Source organism: Podarcis raffonei, chromosome 3 (genome assembly GCF_027172205.1).
Source record: "Podarcis raffonei isolate rPodRaf1 chromosome 3, rPodRaf1.pri, whole genome shotgun sequence".
Classification (NCBI taxonomy): domain Eukaryota; kingdom Metazoa; phylum Chordata; class Lepidosauria; order Squamata; family Lacertidae; genus Podarcis; species Podarcis raffonei.
Genome location: NC_070604.1, coordinates 55,662,731 through 55,686,318, shown reverse-complemented (window position 1 = coordinate 55,686,318; position 23,588 = coordinate 55,662,731). Strand labels below are relative to the sequence as shown.

The 23,588-nt window shown below is 45.9% G+C and overlaps 1 protein-coding gene across 3 annotated transcripts; it reads left to right on the top strand.

The window, feature by feature from the left end:
- The first annotated feature begins 2,215 nt into the window (after positions 1-2,215).
- On the top strand, positions 2,216-18,374 carry LOC128410468 (amine sulfotransferase-like). 3 transcript variants are annotated; one of them, XM_053381745.1, is made up of 7 exons: positions 2,216-2,534; positions 4,119-4,267; positions 12,832-13,040; positions 14,192-14,318; positions 14,864-14,958; positions 17,580-17,760; positions 17,916-18,374. In XM_053381745.1, the coding sequence occupies exons 2-7, from the start codon at positions 4,126-4,128 to the stop codon at positions 18,038-18,040; spliced, it is 879 nt and encodes a 292-aa protein (XP_053237720.1). In that variant the 5' UTR covers positions 2,216-2,534; positions 4,119-4,125; the 3' UTR covers positions 18,041-18,374. The 3 variants fall into 3 exon arrangements, with proteins under 3 accessions (XP_053237720.1, XP_053237719.1, XP_053237717.1); XM_053381744.1 differs by having other exon boundaries at positions 2,217-2,538; positions 4,123-4,267; XM_053381742.1 differs by having other exon boundaries at positions 2,220-2,534; positions 4,123-4,267; positions 17,916-18,373.
- The last annotated feature ends 5,214 nt before the right edge of the window (positions 18,375-23,588 follow it).

Sequence of the window (23,588 nt, the reverse complement as noted above, 5' to 3'; positions counted from 1 at the left end):
CTTATGCCATCTTGCTGCATGCCACCCCAATTTTGAGCAGTGGAAGATTCCAGGGGTTCGAAGTGCTCTTTCTCTCAAAAAGGGTATGTGACTATTCCATGTTTGGGAGACATTACACTAAAAGAATGTGCATGTTGATCTTGGAACCTCCCAATAAAGGTGCCGGATTCTGTGCAGCAACTAGGGATGGCATTTTGTGACAACCTGGCGTTACAACTATCTATTTGACCACCACAGTGCCAGGCCCTCTTGGAGACTGGGAAAACATGATGGCCATTGCAAAAAAATGAAAGCTTTAACAGTGTTTTTCAGGAGCAGATGCAAAGGCTCCTCTTCAGGTTCTGCTGGAACATCAATGGTGAACTGAGTCTGATTCCAGCTTGAGAATATTTATACAAACTTTTTTCCTTCTCTAGAACAGGGGGTGCATATGTTGTAGTATCTGTCAATCCACGTGTTGCAAATAATTGGTTGAGAGTTGTGATTGTTGGAACAGATGTTTGTGATTATTGGAAGGCATTTTGAGTGGAAGTACTGCAGGCAAGAAGTAATTTCCCTGCAGTAGGTGTGGCAGGATCCATCTCTGCTTTCAAATATAAAAACTGCCTCTGCCTCTTCTATGTTTAAGAGTGTGGATGAGTGAATCTTATCTGTTTGGGTTTCCTCTTAGTTTCTCACATTTCCAGTGTTCTTTTTGGTTCACCAGATTTCTGCACCAGTTTGTGCAGAAGAAGAGGAAAAAATCATGAAAAATTGTCTGCATTTTAGTGTACATTTCTGTTGATATACAAATAATGCTCAATACAAAGATGCTTAATATATACATACAATATTTTTTGTTAATATACTAAACTTTGCATGATATTTTCAGTAAAATATACATTCTATTATCCGCATAATATCATAAACACTTTCCCCTAAAATACGCACATTGTTTGGTTGGAAAGGCGTATCGCGTAATTTGAAGATGTGTGAATTTTGATGGATGAACTGCAGCTGTGTTTCTGTTCACATACTGTTTCAGGAAGTTGAAATTAGGTGGACTTGCATTAAAGCATTAATCAGATTACTCCCCATCCCTGCTCTGGAGTATTATTACAGTCTGCCTGGCAACTAAAGCTGATAGATAAAAGACCCCAGGAAACCAACATCTATCATCCAGGAATGTTTGTATGGGCTTTGAAACATCTATCACTTCAGCATATGAAGTCAGTATCATTTACCAGGAAACACAACTGTGATTTGCCATCATTTGAAATAAAAAACTCTGCAATCATAAAATAAACTGCGATTTCACAATTTCAGGGGTGCTGCATAAAAAACCCATGTGGGTTTGTGGGGGAAGAGCTGAGGTATGGGGATGTAGACAAAGTTGTGTAGCTGCCCAAACCGAAGACATTGAAAGCGGTTTGCAGAATACATTTGGACAGTAGCAAGGAGAACACAGGAAGACATCAAGTGCATTTTCTATGCAACGGTATTCCTGAAAACATTAGCTTTAGATGATAAACAAAAACAAAATGAGCCATTTCTGCATGTGGCATTGTTTACTGGGAAATAGTTTTCATGGAAGTCTGACTAAAATGACTGGGAGCTGACCATCTTGATGTGGACTCTGAAAATCCTTCAAAATCTTTGAAGGGTGGGAACGATTGCTGCCAATATATTGGATTTGAAAGTTTATTCTTGGGCTTGAGTAATGTTTGATCTCAGATATGCTGTGTGCAAATGAAAAAGGTTGCTACTTTTCTTGGACAGATTTCTAAAACAACCAGTGCTAATTATTTAGTAAGTTTTATAATAATAATAATAATAATAATAATAATAATAATAATAATAATAATTTATACCCCACCCATCTGGCTGGATTTCCCCAGGCACTCTTGGTGGCTTCCAACCGAATATTAAAAATAATACAGCATTAGACATTAAAAACTTCAAACTTTTAAAAGTAAAATAGTTGTTTATTGCCTTGACATTTGCTGAGAGGGCATTCCACAGAGCAGGAACCACTACCGAGAAGGCCCTCTGTCTGGTTCCCTGTATTCTCACTTCTCGCAGCGAGGGAACCGCCAGAAGGCCCTTGGCGCTGGACCTCAGTGTCCGGGCAGAACGATGGGGGTGGAAGCGCTCCTTCAAATAGACATTGGTGAATCTCAGGTCTCTCGTATCATTTGAGCCCATTTTCTACTAGTGGACCAGATGTAATACTGCATTTATTTCTTAAACGGACGAAGACCACTGTTGATATTGGCTGTTGCTTGTGTAAAGAAACAAGTTATTCCCCGGTTGTTCTTTACATTATCTGCCTCTATGCACCTGTGTTACCTTTCTTTTCTTGCATAACATGCCAGGAATGATTTACTAAGGAGGAGCCATCAATTTAATCAAACTCTTATTAGTTAATAGAATTCTATAAAGCAATCTCCTACAGAGCTCTGAACTTGAGCCTTGAAAAGCTGAAATACTCCAAGCTGCAAAAGAGATCGCTCTCTTGTTCTCTCTCCCACACTTTTTGACTCTAAAAACAAAAGGTAGGTAAGTTTTCTTGTAAATTAAACTTTCCAGGGAAAAGCAGGACTACTGAATGACAAACAACTAATCTACTCTTTCTTGCAAGAGTTCTGAGGGGCAACAAGGGGCATCAGATGCATGAAAACTCTGGTCACAGTTCATATTCTTTTCTGGTGTCACACAGAATGCAACATTTGTGCTACCAGAGATTAATAGTTATTTTGAGGGGACTGAATGCGAACTCCCATTGTGCAAGTGGAACCCTGCTCATTCGGCATGGGATACAACCCTTAATTTATATATTGGAAAATCAAACGGAGTATTTTTCTTGTTACTATTTTGGACATACAACGTTTTCCACTAAATGATTGTTGCATTTCTTAGCAATGAAACACAAGACTTATATAGAGAATTAAAGTAATTTTTCTGTCTTCATGGCACTTTGTTTCTTTATCACTTTTAAGCAATGGATTTTATTTTTATTTAAATGTTTATAAAGCACCCATTCATCTATAAAAACACAAGGTGGTATATCTTGATGTCATGCATCATATTCTATATTATGGCCTGAAATGTCCCAACAGGTATAAAAGACCTGGCGACAACTGGCGACAACTTTGGTTTCCTCAGCACCCAATGGAGCCTTGAACTTTCTCCCATAACAATTCCCTGCCTCCTCATATCATGCACTGAGCCCACGCTTGCAAGTGCCTTCCTTGTCAGACACTATGCGCGGGGAGAGAATTTGGCGCGGGGGCGAGGTAGGGGGGAGACAAAAAAAGAGAGGAAAGATCTATTTTGGCAGTGGTGTCTCAGTACTGGAACGCCTGCCCAATAGGGCCCATTGTATGTGTAGCCAACTCTCTGTATTATCATAGATGAAGCTGAGGGCAGCACTCCCTCCATGGAACGTCCTTGGGCACCACATTTCAGCAGCAGTTTCAGCCAGAGCTGGCAATGGAAGCCAGATGGGCAGTGAACAATACCTTTCTCTATGCCACCCTGTGGTCCCCAGGCACATCTATGGTTTGGTCCCAGGAGGCCCAGAAAATACGTCACCCCAATTTCTTGAAGCTGATCAAGAACCCATGAGGAATTGGCAAGAGTTCCCAACAGATTCCGTCTTTCATGTCCCCTGGATCCATTTCCAGGGAGCAGTTTTTCCTTCCTTCCCACCTCCCCTGAGTACAAGAATGAGTGTCAGGATAGCAGCACTGACCAAACTATGACGCCAGGCAGCATAAAGTGAGGCCAAGGGCTGCTATTTTGCATGCTGCACACTGCACTTGAGAAATAACTATATCAGGGTGAGAGAGAAAAGCCTTCTTGTGTAGGGCAAAGCCAGCTTTGAGTTGATAGCAGCACCATTTTAAAAAACATTTAAAGCAGGGGGGGGAGAATGCTTTGTTGCCTCAATGATGGGTCAAGTCTCTGTTCTTTAAATGATGGACCTTTATGTTGCTCACCTGAGATGGAAGAGAAGCATGGGATTCTGCTATGGGGTCTGCTAGAAGAGTAGGATTTGACAAAATGACACCTCTATTTCTTTGTGATTTCCCATTGTCGCATAATAGAGGTAACTATTCCCTTCTATTTATTCTTAGACAGGCAATGCAACCAGACGAGAAATACCTTTTCACATACAAAGGATTTTATTTCCAGTCAGATTTTTCTTCAGCGGAGTACTTAGATTCCCTGGAGGATTTTGAAATAAGAGACAGTGATGTATTTTTAATCACTTATCCAAAATCAGGTAAGAGTACCTTTTCATAGGAAGAACCATCATTTCAATTCAACCATGATGGATACTGTCAGGGAATCAGGAGCAGGAGCACTGGGGAGAGAGGATTGGGAGAGCGAAGGGGAAGAATCTGAGGGCAGCGTAGGGGAGTATGACAGTGGCCCGAGAGATTCCATGAGCTTCTCCAGCGAATCAGAAGATTCCCAGAAGGGGGCGCCGATGGTCAGGGCAAGGGGGGTCCCAGGGGGGACGCACCAGAAACAAGGAGCCAGAGGGGAACCCCAAAGCAGCAGTGGAGGATCGGGACCAGTTTCCCCACCAGAGCATAGTGGGGGGGAGGAGTCACATGTGTCAGGGCCAGCGTCTCCTCCAGAGAGGGAGTCAGGGCTGACCACGCCTCCATCGGAGATTGGGGGAACGGAAGGGAGGTCAGTTGCAGCTAGCCCCCCCGAAGGGGGAAGCAGTGGCAGCAGCAGTGAAACGGTCAGGAGGAAAGCTGCTGGCTGGGCGCGCGCGCCAAGTTCAAATGTGCAGGCGCGCGGAACAGCAGGAGACCCGGATGGGGAACCAGCTCCTAAAGCCCGCCGGAGGGAGGGAGAAGGCTCAGGGGAATCAGCGGGAGAAGAGGCTAGAAAGGGCGGAACCCCGGCGGGCAGGCGGACCCAGAGGAGGAAGGAGCAGCGGAGAAGGTGGAGCAAGGCTAGGATCTTAAATTGGTGTCAGGGGGGAGGAGACTCAGACGGAGCATCAGTGGTCTGACACTTTAGACGTGGGGCTGCGCGCTGCGGCTCTGGAAGTGAAACTGAACTTCAATAAAGACTTTTATACTTAACAACGAAGCAGCGTTGGTCCTTTGTGAGCTGGGACCTAGGGCAGCCCTGACAGTATGCTCCGTCTCGAATAAAAACCTCGCAGCGTGAGTTGGTGCAGCGAGGGGCAAGACTTGGTGTTTTGCGAGCTCACGAAGAGAGGCAAAGATGACTACAGAGAGCCAGGTGAAAGAACTGCAAGAAGCAGTCACAACGCTTTACGCAGAAGTAGCAGCATCCAGGAAAAGAGAAGAAGAAGCAGTAGCGCTCTGCCGGGATCTGCAGGCCAGGTGGGACCGTTGGGGGAAAGAGGGGCTGCCAGGACCCAAACCGGAGGGAGTTGGCCTCGGGAAGAGGGGGGGCAGCCTAGTAGCCCACTTTGATGGGAACCTGCAGCAATACCCTAACTTCAGAGCTGACGTGGTTTACGCGCTCAATTTGCTTCGGAAAGACTTTAGAGATGAGGAAGAGAAGGTGGGCTTCATAATCACTCATTTGCATGGGGAAGCAAAAGCGTGGCTGCGGAATTTGTGGCGCGAAAAAGACCCCGCCCTCAAAGATTCCGATGCATTTATCAAAGCTATGGACGCTTGCTTTAAATCTACGGTAGATGTAGATATTGCTCGGAGGGAAATGCATGGACTACAGCAAGGGAAAGCGACGGTGAGGCAATATCACTCGCGCTTTTTTGCCTTACTGAACGTGCTGGGCTGGGAGAAGGACTCTATTGCTGTCAGAGACCTGTTCTGGGAGGGGCTAAGTGGAGAGGTGAAAGATGAGCTGGCAAGAGGGGAACGACCCCAAAGTACCCAAGAAGTTGCCCAAAGAGCGTTGGCAATTGGTGTGCGCCTGGAAGGACGCCCTTGGAGCAGGGAGGAAGGACGTAAGGCAAGCACCCCAGCCAGGACAACCCCTTTCTTTCCCAGAGAGGCGGGGCGGGCGCTGTCCATGCCTCCTTTAGGCAGGGGAGAAGAGCCGATGGAGATTGGTGGTGCAAGGGCTCAGACTGCCAGCAGAGCCCAAACACCGGGAGCAGTCAAGGGGAAGGCTCCTAGAGGGACCAGGAAGTGTTACATCTGCGACAGTGCACAGCACATGGCCAAAGAGTGTCCCCAGAGGCTCCAGAAGCACACTGCAGCCTCAGCAACAGTAAAGGGAACAGGTGAGCAGCCGAAACAGCTGCAGGGGGAAGAAGAAGCCTGGTTGGAAACAGAGCCACTGGGGCCCAACCAGGCAAGTCAGTGAAGCAGTCCCCAGAGATTTTACAGCCCACAGACCCCCTCCCACCCAAACCAGTGGTGCAACTCACCGCATCGCTCCAGTTGCCCAATGGGCACACCATGCAAGTACCAATAACCATTGACTCTGGGAGCAACGCAGACTTTATTGGAGTGGACTTTATCAAGCAACATCGCATAGCACTCATGCCAGCCACGATGCCCCTAAACGTCGTCACGGTCGATGGCAGGAAGCTACTGGGAGGAGAGGTGGTACAGCAAACACCACCGATGGTGATGCAAATTGGAAACCACCGCGAAGTCATCAGCTTCAACGTCACCCACCTGTCGGACACGCCCATAGTGTTGGGTATGAGTTGGCTGGATAGGCACAGCCCGGCATTAGCATGGTACCAGCGGCAGTTGACCTTCTGCTCCTCCTATTGCGCAGAACACTGCATCCAGACCCGCCAGGAGGAGGAGGGGCAAGAGGATGAACCGCAGCTACACCTAGGCATGGTGCAAGCGGTACCCAACAAGTACAAGGAGTTTTTGGAGGTCTTCTGCGAGAGGGAAGCGGATAAGCTGCCTCCCCACAGGCCTTACGACTGCAAGATTGACCTCCTGCCGGGAGCGACGCTGCCGACTGGGAAACTGTATTCCATGTCTGAAGATGAACTGCAAGAACTCAGGGAGTTCATAGATCACAACTTGAAGCGGGGGTTCATCCAAGAATCTAAAGCAGTGGGGGGCAGTCCCGTGTTTTTCGTGAAGAAGAAGGACACGCCCCAACGGAGACTCATAGTTGATTATAGGATCATAAATTCCAAAACAAAGCCCGCAGCATTCCCCATGCCCAAGACCGACGACCTGCTCGCGACGGTGAGGAAGGGAAGGATCTTCACCAAGTTGGATCTACGAGGGGCGTACAACCTTATACGCATGCGGGAGGGCGATGAGTGGAAGACAGCCATGTTTACACCTTTAGGCACCTATGAATATCGCGTAATGCCTTTTGGTCTGCAAAATGGCTCCCATACCTTCCAAGCTTTCATGCATCATGTGTTAGCGGGACTCCTCTACAAGAAGTGCGTCTGCTTCCTGGACGACATCCTGATCTTCTCGGAATCGCAGGAGGCTCACGAGAGGGACGTCAAGGAGGTCCTGCAGAGGCTACGGGAGCACAGACTTTACGCCAAATTAGAGAAGTGCCAGTTCGACATGACGGAGGTGGATTTTCTGGGCTACAAGCTGTCCGACAAGGGACTCGCCATGGACAGCGCCAAGGTCCGCGCGGTGTTGGACTGGAAGAGCCCGCGCAATCGGAAGGAGGTCCAGAAGTTCGTCGGCTTCGCCAACTTTTATCGCAAGTTCATCAAAGGGTTCGCGAAGGAGACGGCGGCCATCACGGACACCCTCAGCTCCAAGAAGAAGAAGTTCACCTGGACGGACCAGGCGGAGCAGTCCTTTCGGAGACTCAAGCGTCTCTTCGCGTCCGAAGAACAGCTGCTACATGTAAACCCCAGCAGACCAATGAGGGTTGAGACGGACGCCTCGGACAGAGCGGTGGGGGCCGTCCTGTTGCAGCAAGATCCGCAAGGGGAATGGAGGCCGTGCGCATTCTACTCCAGGAAACTCAGCAAGGCGGAACAGAACTACACCATCTGGGACAGGGAGTTGCTGGCCATTCATGCAGCTTTCAAGGCGTGGCGGCACTTCCTCGTTGGAGCCAGACACACGGTGCAAGTCCGCACGGACCATAAGAACCTGGAGTACTGGCGCACGGCGCGGTTCCTGAACCAGAGACACATCCGCTGGGCGGAGTTCTTTGCGGATTTCGATTTCCGGATAGAATACATCCCGGGAGACAACAACGTCATGGCGGATGCACTATCCAGGAAGCCGCAGTATCTCGAGGAAGCGGCGCCGGTGGCGGCCAAGCACATTTTCGCACCGAAAGCGTGGGCGTGCGCTTCAGCTGCCGTGGACCTGGACGCGGTGCGTCGAGCGCTGCAGACGGATTCGTTCGCACAATCCAAGATGGAGGAGGTGCGAAAAGGCACAGCGAAGGACGACGAGTTCCAGATACGAGACGGACTGCTCATCCGCAAAGGGGCTCTCTACGTGCCCGGAGACGACCTCCGCGCGAAAGTCTTGCAGCAGCTACACGACGCGCCCAGCGCTGGGCACTTCGGCAAGGACAAAACGGCGGAATTAGTAACCAGAGACTTTTGGTGGCCCAAGGTGAGGGGAGAAGTCGCGGATTACGTCTCCAGGTGTGACACCTGCCAAAGGGCCAAGCCAGTACACAGGAAGCCGGCGGGTCTACTAGAACCCCTACAGACGCCGCTCGAACCGTGGGAGAGAGTGGCCCTGGACTTTGTCACAGATCTGCCCAGCTCGCGAGGCAAAACAGCGGTGCTCGTGGTCGTAGACATGTTCACCAAGATGGCGCACTTTATTCCGTGCGCGAAGGTGGCCACAGCGGAACAGACCGCCAAGCTGTTCATAGACCACGTGTTCAAAGCTCACGGCTTGCCGCGGTCCATCCTGTCCGACCGGGGTCGCCAATTCGTCTCGAGCTTCTGGCAGAAGCTGCTGGGCATCCTGAACGTCAAGATCAACTTAGCGTCAGCACGACACCCGCAGACCAACGGACAAGCGGAGAGGGTCAACGCCATCATGCAGCAGTACCTGCGATGCTACGCCAATCAACAACCCTCGACCTGGGTGGACTACCTACCGCTGGCCGAGTTTGCCTACAACAACACGAAGCACGGGTCTACGGGAGTGACACCGTTCTTCGCCAATAATGGGCGGCATCCCAGAACTTTCCCGGGGTTAGAGACGAAGGGGGAGGGGGAGCCAAGGGGAGCAGAGCACTTAGCAGCAGAGTTACAGGAGGTCCACGAGCAACTCCGAAGGCAATTGGAACTGGCGAAACACGCCTACAAAATGCAGGCAGACAAGCACAGGAGGGTCGGGGAGGACATCCAGGTGGGGGACTGGGTCTGGTTAGCAGCCCAGGCAGTGCCGGCCAGGACGCTAGCTAAGAGGAAGCTCAAGCACAAGCAGCTGGGACCTTACCAGGTCGCGGCACAAATCAATCCAGTGGCCTTCCGGTTGACACTCCCGGAGGGCTCCAGAATGCACCCAGTCTTTCATAGGTCAGTGCTCACACCCTACAGGGAACCCCACAGGTTTCAGGCGACAGGGAACGCGCCAGACACACTTAGTGAATCTCCGAAGAGGGAGGGGTCACGGAGGGCGACGCCACTCAACGAGGTCACGGAGATTTTGGACTCGAGGTGGGGGGAAGAGGGGGTGGAATACCTCCTCGCCAGGGAAGGTACCCCAGCCAGTGCCAACAGGTGGGTACCGTGCTATGCCGTGGAGGAGCACTATCTTAAAGACGAGTTCCATGCACTCTTCCCACACAGACCTATGCCGGCAGAGTTTTTCGACGACTGGCTCTTCACACCCACACTGTCAGCCAGTACGTTCCAGGGTTTTTCATCAGCTGAAGAGATGACGCAGGACACTAGCTCCTCGGAGGGGTCTCTCTCGGGGTTTGCCACAGACCGCTCCTATTGGTGGGACACTCAACCGGAGGTGGGGTGGCACAGGGAGCTGCTGCGGGGACCTTTGCAAGCAGTCTCACCAGAGGTACCCGGGGGAGGGGAGGACATGGACGTGTTGGGGGAGGATCCTGGATTCGGGCACATCAGCAGAGAGATGGAAGCAGAGGAAATCGACGTCGACGAGCCCGTTGTGGTTGGGCCGGATCCAGTGGACCGGCTACACACCAGGGGGGAAGAATGGTATCCCGCACTCACACCCACAGGACTGGAGCACCCGGAACCCACACCCGAAGAGGGGGAGGGGGGAAGGGGGGGCTTCGAGGGGGGGATGGATGTCAGGGAATCAGGAGCAGGAGCACTGGGGAGAGAGGATTGGGAGAGCGAAGGGGAAGAATCTGAGGGCAGCGTAGGGGAGTATGACAGTGGCCCGAGAGATTCCATGAGCTTCTCCAGCGAATCAGAAGATTCCCAGAAGGGGGCGCCGATGGTCAGGGCAAGGGGGGTCCCAGGGGGGACGCACCAGAAACAAGGAGCCAGAGGGGAACCCCAAAGCAGCAGTGGAGGATCGGGACCAGTTTCCCCACCAGAGCATAGTGGGGGGGAGGAGTCACATGTGTCAGGGCCAGCGTCTCCTCCAGAGAGGGAGTCAGGGCTGACCACGCCTCCATCGGAGAGTGGGGGAACGGAAGGGAGGTCAGTTGCAGCTAGCCCCCCCGAAGGGGGAAGCAGTGGCAGCAGCAGTGAAACGGTCAGGAGGAAAGCTGCTGGCTGGGCGCGCGCGCCAAGTTCAAATGTGCAGGCGCGCGGAACAGCAGGAGACCCGGATGGGGAACCAGCTCCTAAAGCCCGCCGGAGGGAGGGAGAAGGCTCAGGGGAATCAGCGGGAGAAGAGGCTAGAAAGGGCGGAACCCCGGCGGGCAGGCGGACCCAGAGGAGGAAGGAGCAGCGGAGAAGGTGGAGCAAGGCTAGGATCTTAAATTGGTGTCAGGGGGGAGGAGACTCAGACGGAGCATCAGTGGTCTGACACTTTAGACGTGGGGCTGCGCGCTGCGGCTCTGGAAGTGAAACTGAACTTCAATAAAGACTTTTATACTTAACAACGAAGCAGCGTTGGTCCTTTGTGAGCTGGGACCTAGGGCAGCCCTGACAGATACCCACATATATCTACATAGTATCTGTATTATCCTAACACAAGCTTAAAACCAAATGCAAAATTGAGGTCAATGTGGGTAGTATGGAACTTACCTGGTTACATAAAGGTGAACTGGGCCATGTTTTGTTTTGTTTCAAAAAAAGAGATGAAATAATGAGTTTTCCACCAGTGTCAACCTGTTTGAGGTTTTGAAAACAACATAAATACACATCAAAAACATTCAAATTTGGTTGCAAGGGATTTATTGTATTCACTGACTTTTAGGATTTTGTATGTGTTTGTCAAATAGAGTTGATAAATTCTTTTCTTAAAAACTTTTCATCCTGTGACTCTTTATTTCAGCATTTACCTGCCACAGTTTTGCCAATAACAACAGGGGTCCGTATCCAATGCAGTTGTGCCCTCCATGCAATAACTTCCACTTCCACACCAGAACCTCCTTCACTCTTCTCTCTCCTTGTGTCCCCAGTGTTCCCCAAATCTGCCTTGGAGGGTTGGTGGGGTGGGGAGGACACAATAACCGGGAGTGGGAGAGGAGAGAGGGGGGAAGTTCTGCATTGTGTACAGGCATTTAAGACTTGGGTGACATGAAGAAAGGCTTCTGCAACTGCCTTTTGCCTATTATGTTTGTCCCACTGGCCATTTGTCAACATTTCTGTTCCTATAAAGCATTGATAAAAAATCATGGTTTGAATCCACTGAATCAAAGTACAGTGGTACCTCAGGTTAAGAACTTAATTCATTCCGGAGGTCTGTTCTTAACCTGAAACTGTTCTTAACCTGAAGCACCAATTTAGCTAATGGGGCCTCCTGCTCCCGCCGCACTGCCACTGCCCAATTTCTGTTCTCATCCTGAAGCAAAGTTCTTAACCCGAGGGACTATTTCTGCATTAGTGGAGTCTGTAACCTGAAGTGTATGTATCCCGAGGTACCACTGCACTTTGGAGAACAGATAACTTTTTTTAAATTCCCTAGACTTTGAATATCATTTGTATAATGTTCTGGGAAGAATCTGGAATAGAGTTTTTGGTAGCTTTCTGAACAATAAAGGAACTTATTAGCAAATTTTGTTCTGTCTTCCCAAATCCTCAAATTCTATGAAGCCTTTAGCTGAAATTCCCTCTCTCGTCCTCAATGGAAATGAAGCCTATGTCAATCTTCCTCATTCACCCATTGCTGTCCCTATTTCAGTGTTGGTCTGTGTGACACCAAAATGTGGTGCCCCCCACCTCTCACCTTCTATTTGACATCATAGTATTGGCAGCCCGTGCAGCCAGGTCCCTAAATCTGCCTCTGCTTGCTGTGTTGAGTCCCTTCCTCTCTCTCATTTCTTTTCAGTGTTGCAATTCAGATAGTAAGCTCCATGACATGTTGTTTTCAGTTATTTCACTCTTTAAAGTACTAAGTACATATACTTAGTATAATGAATGAAATTAAAGTAAAGGTAAAGGTATTCCTGGACCATTAGGTCTAGTCGCGGACGACTCTGGGGTTGCGCGCTCATCTCGCTCTATAGGCCGAGGGAGCCAATCTTTGTCCACAGACAGCTTCCAGGTCATGTGGCAAACTAGAGCAGCTCACAGAAATGCCGTTTACTTTCCCGTCGGAGTGGTACCTATTTATCTACTTGTGGTTTTATGTGTTTTCGAACTGCTAGGTGGGCACGAGCTGGGACCGAACAATGGGAGCTCACCCCGTTGCGGAGATTTGAACTGCCGACCTTCTGATTGGCAAGCCCTATGCTCTGTGGTTTAGACCACGGCGCCACCCATGTCCCTATATGAATGAAATTAAGTATGCTTATTCTCATTTATAGGCACAATATGGACTCAAAATATTTTGAGCTTGATTTATCATGAAGGCCACCGAGATGGAACTGAAAAAGTCGACTTACTAGACAGGGTTCCGTGGCTGGAGTACAAAGTCCGCAATGTGGATTACGTCAGTCGTCCATCACCTCGCCTCTTTGCTTCCCATCTACCCTACTATTTAGTACCCAAAGGATTAAGGAACAGAAGAGCAAAAGTAGGAAACAGCACATTTATTATTTGATCATATTAAATGTTTGTCTTGCCTTCTTTAAATGAACATCTCAGATTCTGTTAACATTTCTCCGTTTTTGAGGGCAGTTCATCCAGCTGCAATTCCTTTGTCCATATGAATGAATAATGCTCTGTGCACCCTGAGCTTGAAATAATTCCCATAACTCCTAAACAGCACAGAGTTTATGCTCCACCATAGTAAAAGTCCTGGAGGGTGTTAAGAATAAAACAGGTTCTTTTATCTGAGATTCAGTGCACTTCAGGCAGAACACAAGTAAGCAGTCAGACAACCAATATATTGGAATTTCTACATAACATTGCTTTGTTGATTAACAAGCAGAACACATAACAAGGGAACATGCACTCAGTCACTCACACAATTACACATACACTCACCACTCTTCTTCTGGATCGGGTGGGCAGACAGCGGGATCCCGGCTGCGTCCGACACACCAACCCTCCTGAAAAGCCTGATCTTATATAGTCTTTTTTGGTGAATCTGAATCTGAATATTGGCATTTCTCATTGCCTTTGACATGTTCTTGGCAGTCCTCCACCCTTAGCATGTTCTTGGCATATCACAACTCTCATGCTTTGCACCTGGTCTTCTGTAACTTTTGGCACGGTACGATACTCATTTTTTGTAACTAGCATTGCACAGCCAGTCTTTATGCTTCCTTGCAGGTACAGTACTTTTGCCAGAACATGCACATTCCATTCACTCTTTGATCAGCACGATTTATGAATAGTTCATCAACAGCATCCATTTTATGTGGTGGTCTTCAGCCGTCTTGCGGCCCATTCAAAACACAGCATTCGTTACAAGGGTGCCATCCAACACACTTAATAAGAATAAGCTCATTCGACACCATAGGATTGCACTGTGCATTTGACATGCATGTTGCAAAAGAGTGTGACGCTGCCAGGGCTATAAAGCAACTTGGAAGCACCAAGAATCCACAAGAAGAGATATCTGAGATCCATCCATTTATTATTTTATGCATATATATCCCACTTCAACAACTTAGTTACTGGCACATTTCACAACCACAGAAATAACTATAGAAGCAAAACAAAAGAAACAGTAGAAAAAATAAGACCAGGAATCAAAAGAATATGTTGTTATTCCTGCAGGTTGTTTATGTGGCCAGAAACCCAAAGGATGTCTTGGTTTCCTATTACCATTTTTCCAAACCTGCAGTCAAATTAGAAGAAGTAGAAGATTTTGGAATGTTCTTGGAGAGGTTTTTGTCTGGGAAGGGTAAGGATGAATTGCTACTCTAAAATGAATCACTCTTGCCCCATCATCTTTATTGCCTTTGACAACAGACTAAAGAAATTCTCTGTGTGGTAAAGATCATTTTCAGAATGCCATGTCTGATGCCATAGGTTACTCTGAGGAAATTCCACATCCATCCATCACAAAGAGTCTACAACTGAGAATCCTACTACACCATTTTATGTTGCATTTTATGTTGCAAATGTTAACTTCCACACCATATAAGGAAGGAAGGGAGCTGGAGGAAGGCTAGACTGATCTCAGCCCACCCATCACTCTCCCATCACATTGGGTTGGGAAGAGCTGCAGTGAGCCTTAAAATGCAGAACTCTTCAGCAAATACTTTCTCTGAGGTTGGGTGGTATTAATTCAGCTTCTGTTTAACGGTTTGTTCCACTGCTGATTGTTAAAATGATTCCTTTAAATTGTTTTGGCGGTATGGATATGTTTGTACTGCTTCTGTCTGAATGTTTTTCAAAAAATAATCAGATATACATTTTATGCCAAATCAACTTTTCTCCTATCAGTAATTGCAAGTTTATGGCTGGACCATGTGGAAGGCTGGTACTCTCACAAGGATGACTTCAATATTCTGTTTCTTACCTATGAAGAAATGAAGAAGGTAAGTTTTCAAAATGCTATGCAGTCTGATATTAAACATCCATCAAAACTCACCTTTACAAAATAGAGGAAGGAAGCAATTTGATTATTCAAGTGCCCTCAGCTGCTGCTTCCCCTGCTAGTCTCGCTTCCTTTCCTAAAGATTCTTCAAAGCCTAGCAGGCCATGGATTCAGGAGCAGCTTTTCGGACCCTAGACAGCAAATAGTGCATATAACCATTTCCCCTGAGGGATTATGGGGCTATAAATAAAGTGTCATGATCCCAAGTAAGATATGTCATTTCACAGGCCCTCTGATGCTGAGGAGAGATGTCACAGAACCTCCCTTGTGTCTTCAACAGGGACATTTATTTATTTACTTGTGGACTCAGTTGAAAGAGCTGCCCCATAATATAATGCATTCTGCATGGCTCATAGAATAAAAGCAACAATGAAAGTACAATATGATGCAATGGCAATTATTACAAATTAGGCAAAGAAAGATGTAGGCTGCTTGTTTCCCCTGCTTGTATTCCTGCCTATTCCATGAGTTTTGTTTTTTTTAATTATGTTTATTAAAATTTTCAAAAAAGAATACAAAGGAAAACAGAAAAGAAAAAAAGCAAAAAAGAAAAAAGAAAAGAAAAAGAAAAGCAGCAATTTAAAAGTTTACCATAATTATATTCCATACCCAATTTCCCTGACTTCCCCACACCTACCCTTCTTGTATTCCAATTCCAATTTTTAGCTCAGCAATTTTTATCCCCCCCACTTTACCTTATTTCCTCTACTTCAATTATCTTAAACAAATTTTAACTTCTAAACCTCTATCTTTATATTTCAAAACTTATTCTTAACATACTTTCCCTAAATTCCTCCATCAATTTAATTAACCTATTTAAACTTAAAAATCCCAATCTTTATACACGAAACACTTATTTTTGATAATCTTTTGCTAAGGTCGGCCCCAAATCTCTCCCCAAATTCCCCATTTTTATGTTAGTGGCAAAAGCCAACTTAATTAAAACAGAATCATATTTTTACACCCTTTAAATTCCCGAAGCCCTCCCACCCCCTTTCCCGGTTTCGATCCCCAACCAAAGTCCAACAGTCCATCCAAAATCAGCCTGGCGATCTCACATCCGAGGCACTTAACCCTCTCTCAATTTCTCTCTGCCGGTTTTCTTGATAGTCCTTTATTTTAAATTCTGAATCTCGAAGAGGCTCTGTTCCAGTAAAGTCGATATTTCTTCCAGCCAGACCTCCATATTTAACAATGGAGCCAAAATCTTGTTTCTTGCTTCTCATAAGTTCAAATGTCCCAAAGACTCCAAACTCTGTACTGTCCATATTTATATTCCATATGTCTTCCGATCCCCATAAGAGGAGATCTCTCCAGATTCCATTCTTCACTTCCAGCCAAACATCCATTGTCATGATCTTATTTTCAGTTGTTTCCAACTTAATAGGCCTCTGGCTCTCTTTAGCCATCTGCAACATCCCAGCGCCTCCTTCTTTCTCATATTCTTTAAATGGCATCTCAAATGACTCAGACTCTTTCTCCTGTTTGGCTATAAGGATTTTTATATCAGCAGCAACACTTCCCTGTTCATCTGCAGGAGCTTGAATCATATCCTTTCCAGGTTCAGCAATTTTGTTTACTGTTCCCTTCATTGTTATTACACTTATAGTCAAAGCATCTGTCTGCTTCTGTAGATTTCCCAAAAGACGAAAGGTCCTTTCCAGTTCAGCCAGTATTTTTCCACTTACAGCCATTTTTGTAATGTCCTGAACCCCCTCTAGAGGGATTCTAGTTACTTAATGACAAATTAACCTTTTCTTCTTTGTTTTTAACAATTTGTTACCAAATTGTATCAAATGTAACCAGCAAAGACACAGTTCTCCTTTTTTTTTCAGCTTTGACAGCTAATTTGACAGCTGTCAAAGTCTATAAACCTCTTCCACAGGCTCTCTGCCCGATCGCTCCCGGGTTTTGGGGGAGGGGTGAATTCCGTTCTCTTATCCTCCAGCACAGTCACTTAAATTGGCCCAATATAAAGTTAATTGCGCTTTTCCACAAAAAACAAAAGACATTCACACAACCTTAGTAATAAAATCCTTGCTTTACAATGCTTACAAGGCGGGCAGGTTGACTTCCTTTTTAGCACCTTACCCGATCTTGCCGAATTCCCAGAAATAATTTTCCCTTTTAAGTCCAATTACCGTGTTACTCACGGGTCGTTACTTTGATCCAAAAGTTCAAAAGAAGAAGTTAACGCTCTCCGCCCATGGCATGCGGCTTCACTCAGCAGGGGAAGCAGTCGAACTCTCAGCACCACACCTCCCTCCGTCCCCCGTTCCGAAGCCTTTAAAAAGGCTTCTTTGCGGGTCGGGGGGGCGCGCAAATGGTGCCCACCGAGTCACCAGGTCCACAGGCTTCAGCGCCTGTGGTTTCTAAGGGTCCCCGCGTCGCCGCCGCGGCAGAACCCGACCCCTGTTGAGCAGATTCCCTCCGGAGCTCGGAGGGAATCCGCCATTAGACGATGGCGCCAACCCGGAAGTCCTATTCCATGAGTTTTAGTCTCTAAGCTGTCAGGTTTCTCTATTGTGGATGGCCTGACATTAAAACCACGTTCCATTTCAGGATCTGAGAAGCTGTGTCTTGAAATTATGCAACTTCCTGGGAAAGAGACTGACGGAAAAGGAGGTGGATGCTGTTGTGGATCAGGCTACATTTAATAAAATGAAAGCAGATCCCAGGGCAAACTATGAGTTCTTGCCACCGGATCTCATGGACCACAGCAAAGGACATTTTCTTCGAAAAGGTAAGTTAATGGTAGATCACACTGGCTTGGTGCTGCTTGCAGAATTCCTGACATATTCACCTGACAATTGCATCTAGGGATCAAATATATCTGGCGGTATGGATATTTTTTTGACCACCACAATGCACGTTCTTTCTGTCTGCTTCCTGGGCCAGGCACTGTTGGAGACTGGAAGAACATGATGACAGTCGCACAAAGTGAAAGGTTTGACAGCGTTTTTAAGGAGAGAATGGAAAAGCTGCCCATCAAGTTCTGCTGGGACATCCATGAGGAATCATGAGTCTGCCTTCAGCCTGGAAGGATGAAATACAGTACACTGTATGCATTTATTCCAGCTCCTATTTGTAAGAGTTAGTAGAAAACAAAATCTCATATGGCTTAATAGCTTCCTAATTTTCTAATATGTGCTGTAATTTTTAAAAAACACCACAAAACAATTACATTTGTACTGTCCGCTTCTTCTCTTTCTACATTCCAACATGTCCTAATTTCTGACCCCATGTGCAAAAGTTAAGGAATCCCAAACTAGCTATTGGGATTATTAATTGTATTTTAAATTGGCACTGTTATATTGAGCCTAGCATTGGATTATTGTAATTGAAAATTAATAAAAATTATTGTTAAAAAAAACCAAACTAACTAACTATTGGTGTCCCAGATGGCAATGTAAATCATCTGGCTCATTCACATCATCAATTTATTTATTGTGGGTGGAATTCTTCTTCATGCTCTTCCAATTATTCCATCAGGACAAACATTTCAGCCTGTGGGTTGGCACATAATTGGTCGAGAGCTGTGATTGTTGAAACAGATGTTTGTGATTATTTGAAGCCATTTTGAGTAGAAGTACAAAAGGCAAGAAGTAATTTCCTTGTAATGGTCCGACAAAACCAATATGGATACTTGATCATTTCCCTGGTGAAGATAAGTCACTTTGGTGGGTTACACCAAATTGCTGGGTGTGCATAACTGTGTGATATAGTATAATTTCAGAACTGTAGAAAAAGTAACATAAAAATTACAAGAGCAATTTTATTTTATGCTGCTTGTCACTTACTCACCTTTGGCCCTTGAAAGAATTAGCAATCCATGTGTTGCAAATAATTGGTGGATAATCTTGATTGCTGGAACAGATATTTATTTTTATGGTACTGAATAATCTCTTTGAACGCTTCATTCCTAAACAAATTTATTATTTGAGGGAAAGTGTTCTTGAACACATTTGGCTTTAATTCAGAGGACAGGGCTGCTTGTTGCTTCCTCGCCTCACTCCCCTGGAGAAAGGTTGTGCAAGACGAGTGACAAAGTCTGATTGCAGAGGAACTCCTCTGACCCCAAGGATGATAAACATTGCAAAGGGCCCTCAAGTGTGTATCTGAGTGGGTTTGAAAAAGATAAATGGGAGAACTATCTAACTGCCTCACAAACATTTTTGATGGTGAAAGCATTTGATTCCTACTGGATGGCAATGATTAATCAGAATTCAAAAACAGGGCTAGCTGTAGAAAAAAATCTGTACTCACATGCTGCATGCCACTTCAAGGCAGTGAAACTTGATAAGAGACAAATGCACCCCAAATATATTCCTTGAAGTGATTTGACACACATACTCCTCCCTGTAGTTCACACAGCAAACACGATCACATGAAAAGGCATAGATAAAATTAATTACATTTTATTTGTTGTTGTTGTTTAGTCGTCTTAGTTGTGTTTGACTCTCTGTGACCCCATGAACCAGAGCATGCCTTGGAAACTCTCACTTTCTTCTCAAAGCTTCTCCTTTTTTATGTCCATGGAGTTTACTTGGGAAAATACTGGAGTGGTTTGCCAGTTCCTTCTCCAGGTGGATCACATTGAGTCTAAACACTTGGCTATGACCTGTCCGTCTTGGGTGACCCTGCACAGCATAGCTCAGAGCTTGTGCTGGTCCAGGGGGGGAGGTTACCATGGGGCGAGGTCCAGGACCTGAGTCGAGGGTCGGCAGACAGTCCTCCACGGGCGAAGCGGGGTCCACAGCGAGGAGCCGGGCGAGGACACGAAGTCTGGGGAAACAGGACTGGATGCTGGCCGAAACAGCTCTTCAACGACGTTGCTCCCGCAACCTGGGACCAGGCTGACTGGCCTTTATCTTCTCTGAGGCCAGGGACAATCCTGGCCCCCAGGTGACCCGCCTCTCCTGGCCTTAAGGCGAGCACTCCTCCTGGGAGAAACCAGTTCCCTCCGCCTCTCTGCCCTGAGCCTCTGCAGCTCAGGAGAGGCCGGTGGGTTACTGGACCCAGGGGGAGACTCACTTTCCCCTGACAGGGCTGGGAGAGGTGCACCTGTAGGCAATGGGTCCTCAATCATCTCCGGAGCCAGAGTGGATTCACCTGGTGCCTGCTCCTGAGGATCCGGCACAGGTGCAGGAGCTTCAGAATCAAGGCCCTGCCCCAGCTCAGCCGGCCCTGGAGGCAGGGACTCCTGTGCAGGCTGGGATTCCTCCAGTTCAGCCTCTGAATCGGATTCCCAGGCCGTCACAGAGCTTCTCAGAGTTATTGAAGCCCCTTCGCCACAACAAGGCAGTGATCCATGAAGGGGAATTACATTTTATAAGAAGACCTAAATAAATGGTTCTTTGTGCTCTTCCAAGAGCGTAGCAGCACACATTCTTCAGATCCCAAACTTGAACCAGACTCTGATATTTATAAACCATCTCAATATAATTTAGTACAGGCTGAGTTGCCCAGTCCTATTCTCAGCAAGCAGTAGGTGTGGCAGGATCCATCTCTGCTTTCAGATTTAAAAACTGCCTCTGCCTCTTCTAGTTTTTAAGGGTGTGGATGAGTGAATCTTATCTGTTTGGATTTCTGCTTAGTTTCTCACATTTCCAGTGTTCTTTTTGGTTCACCATATTTCTGCACCAGTTTGTGCAGAAGAAGAGAAAAAAATCATGAAAATTTGTCTGCATTTTAGTGTACATTTCTATTGATATACAAATAAAGCTGAATACAAAGATGCTTAATATATACACACAATATTTTTTGTTAATATACTAAATTTTGCATGATATTTTCAGTAAAATATACATTCTATTATCGGCATAATATCATAAACACTTTCCCCTAAAATACACACATTATTTGGTTGGAAAGGTGTATCGCGTAATTTGAAGATGTGTGAATTTTTATGGATGAACTGCAGCTGTGTTTCTGTTCACATACTGTTTCAGGAAGTTGAAATTAGGTGGACTTGCATTAAAACATTAATTAGATCACTCCCCATCCCTGCTCTGGAGTATTATTACAGTCTGCCTGGCAACTAAAGCTGATGGATAAAGGACCCCAGGAAACCAATATCTATCAGCCAGGAATGTTTGTATGGGCTTTGAAACATCTATCACTCCAACATATGAAGTCAGTATCATTTATCAGGAAACACAACTGAGATTTGCCATCATTTGAAATAAAAAACCCTGCAATCATAAAATAAACTGCACTTTCACAATCTCAGGGGTGTTGTATAAACAACCCCCTGTGATTTTGTGGGGGGAAAGCTGAGGTACGGGAGGTAGACAAAGTTGTGGAGCTGCCCAAGCACAAGACATTGAAAGTCGTTTGCAGTATAAATTTGGACAGTTTAGCAAGGAGAACACAGGAAGCCATCAAGTGCATTTTCTATGCAAAGGTATTCCTGAAAACATTAGCTTTAGATGATAAACAAAAACAAAATGAGCCATTTCTGCATGTGGCATTGTTTACTGGGAAATAGCTTTTATGGAATTCTGACTATAAAGACTGGGAGCTGTCCATCTTGATGTGGACTCTGAAAATTCCTCAAAATCTTTGAAGGGTGGGAAAGACCGCTGCCAATATATTGGATTTGAAAGTTTATTCTTGGGCTTGAGTCATATTTGATCTCAGATATGCTGTGTGCAAATGAAAAAGGTTGCTACTTTTCTTGGACAGATTTCTAAAACCAGTGGCGTAGCGTGGGTTGTCAGCACCCGGGGCAAGGCAAGTAATTTGCGCCCCCTAACCCGTGGATTTGTGCCCCCTAACCCGTGGATTTGCCCTAACCCCAGATGTTGCGCCCGGTGCGGCCGGCCCCCCCTGCACCCCCTACGCTACGCCACTGTCTAAAACAACCAGTGCTAATTATTTAGTAAGTTTTATATTATTTTTATTATTATTATTTGTGACGTTACCATATATGAGAGAGTGCTGGAGGAGAAACAGACATGCCAATTAGGCCCGAGCCTGCTGAGGTAAGTAGAGGCCGAAGTCCTGCATTGTTATATGATACAACAAGATAATCTCTTGTTAAAGAACGCTGGAGAGTATATCTGGATAGAGGGGAAAAGATATCTTGGGTTAAAGGACACGGGATCGCAAGTCACCATAGTCCACCCGGAAATAATCAGGGATGAGGCCATAATTCCAGGGAAAGTAATGAAATTAAAAGGACATTCGAAACAAGCAGAGATCCTAAAGGTGGCAGAAATAGATGTCAGGTTCAAAAACTGGAAAAGGGAAGTGGCAGGTAGCCCTTTCGGAAGAAATTCCCGCCCCTGTGCTCATTGGTTGGGACATTTTAGAACATGTGCAGAGTACTTTCATAGTTACCAGAGCAAAAGGGAGCTCACAGTCAACTAAACCTGAGGGGGTGGATACAGTAGCAGAGGCAGACAATGCTGAAGAACAGCAAAGGAATGATCAGTGTGAGGAAAGAAAAGACAGCTTTTTATTTCCTTTGACTAAAAGTCAAACCTCAAGTTTTGTCAAAAAGCAAAAAGAAGATACTGAGTTACAAAAGTACTTTGAGGCAGCCGAGTCGGAGAGGCCATTAACTCCTGAGTGCCCAGAACAGTTTTGTTTGAGCAAGGACATTTTATATCAAGAAGTCCTTGACCCACCATGCAGGGGGGGTGAAGAAGTGAGAAGACAATTAGTAATCCCACATGAATACCGAGGCAAAATCCTGCAGCACGCTCACAACAGTGTATTTGGAGCGCATATGGGTATTACACATACAAAACAGAGAGTGGCTCAAAATTTTTATTGGCCAGGAATGGGGAAACAAATAAAACAATACTATCAAGCCTGTGACATATGTCAGAGAAGAGGCACCGGGCAAGACAAAACAAAAGACAAAATGAATGAAGTAAATTATGTGATCAAGCAAGGAGAGGAAGGGCGAAAAGTGGTGCATGTAAATATGATCAAACCGTATTTCATTCCATTCCATTCCACATTCCATTCGCTCTTTGATCAGCACAATTTATTAATAGTTCATCAACAGCATCCATTTTATGTGGTGGTCTTCAGCCATCTTGCAGCCCATTCAAAACATGGCATTTGTTGTGCGAGTACTTGGAGCTCGCAAAGCTGACAGACGCACTACGAGATAAACCTAAAAAGATGATGAAAGAAGAATGGGAATGTATAAATAATTATCTAGGGGATAAGGTTTCAACAAGAAAGACCTGGTTATGTTTAGAATGATACCTCATAGAGAAATGTTCCCTGATACCAAGATGAGGGATTCCTTGGAATGCAGATCAAGAGAATTGATAAGAATAATGATCTGTTGTGACCTTGATGGAAGCGTACAGTAGATGAGCCTTTCTGTGTTCTGGCTCTTCTTCTTCTTCTTCTTCTTCTTCTTCTTCTTCTTCTTCTTCTTCTTCTTCTTCTTTTTCCCTTTCCCTTTTCCCTTTTCCTTTTTTTCTCATCCTTCTTCTTATGTTTTATGCCATGTACTTTGATATTTTTTGTAGTTTTTTTAGCTTTTTCATTATTATCATTATTAAGTAATTTTCTTTTGTAATTTTGGTTGTCTATATTTGTATG

What these genes read in the sequence shown, in the direction of transcription:
- LOC128410468 (XM_053381745.1), top strand. Translation starts at nt 4,126, where the DNA reads ATGCAACCAGACGAGAAATACCTTTTCACATACAAAGGATTTTATTTC. An exon ending in AATCACTTATCCAAAATCAG is followed by an intron (nt 4,268 to 12,831) that starts GTAAGAGTACCT and finishes TCTCATTTATAG; the next exon opens with GCACAATATGGACTCAAAAT. An exon ending in TAAGGAACAGAAGAGCAAAA is followed by an intron (nt 13,041 to 14,191) that starts GTAGGAAACAGC and finishes TTATTCCTGCAG; the next exon opens with GTTGTTTATGTGGCCAGAAA.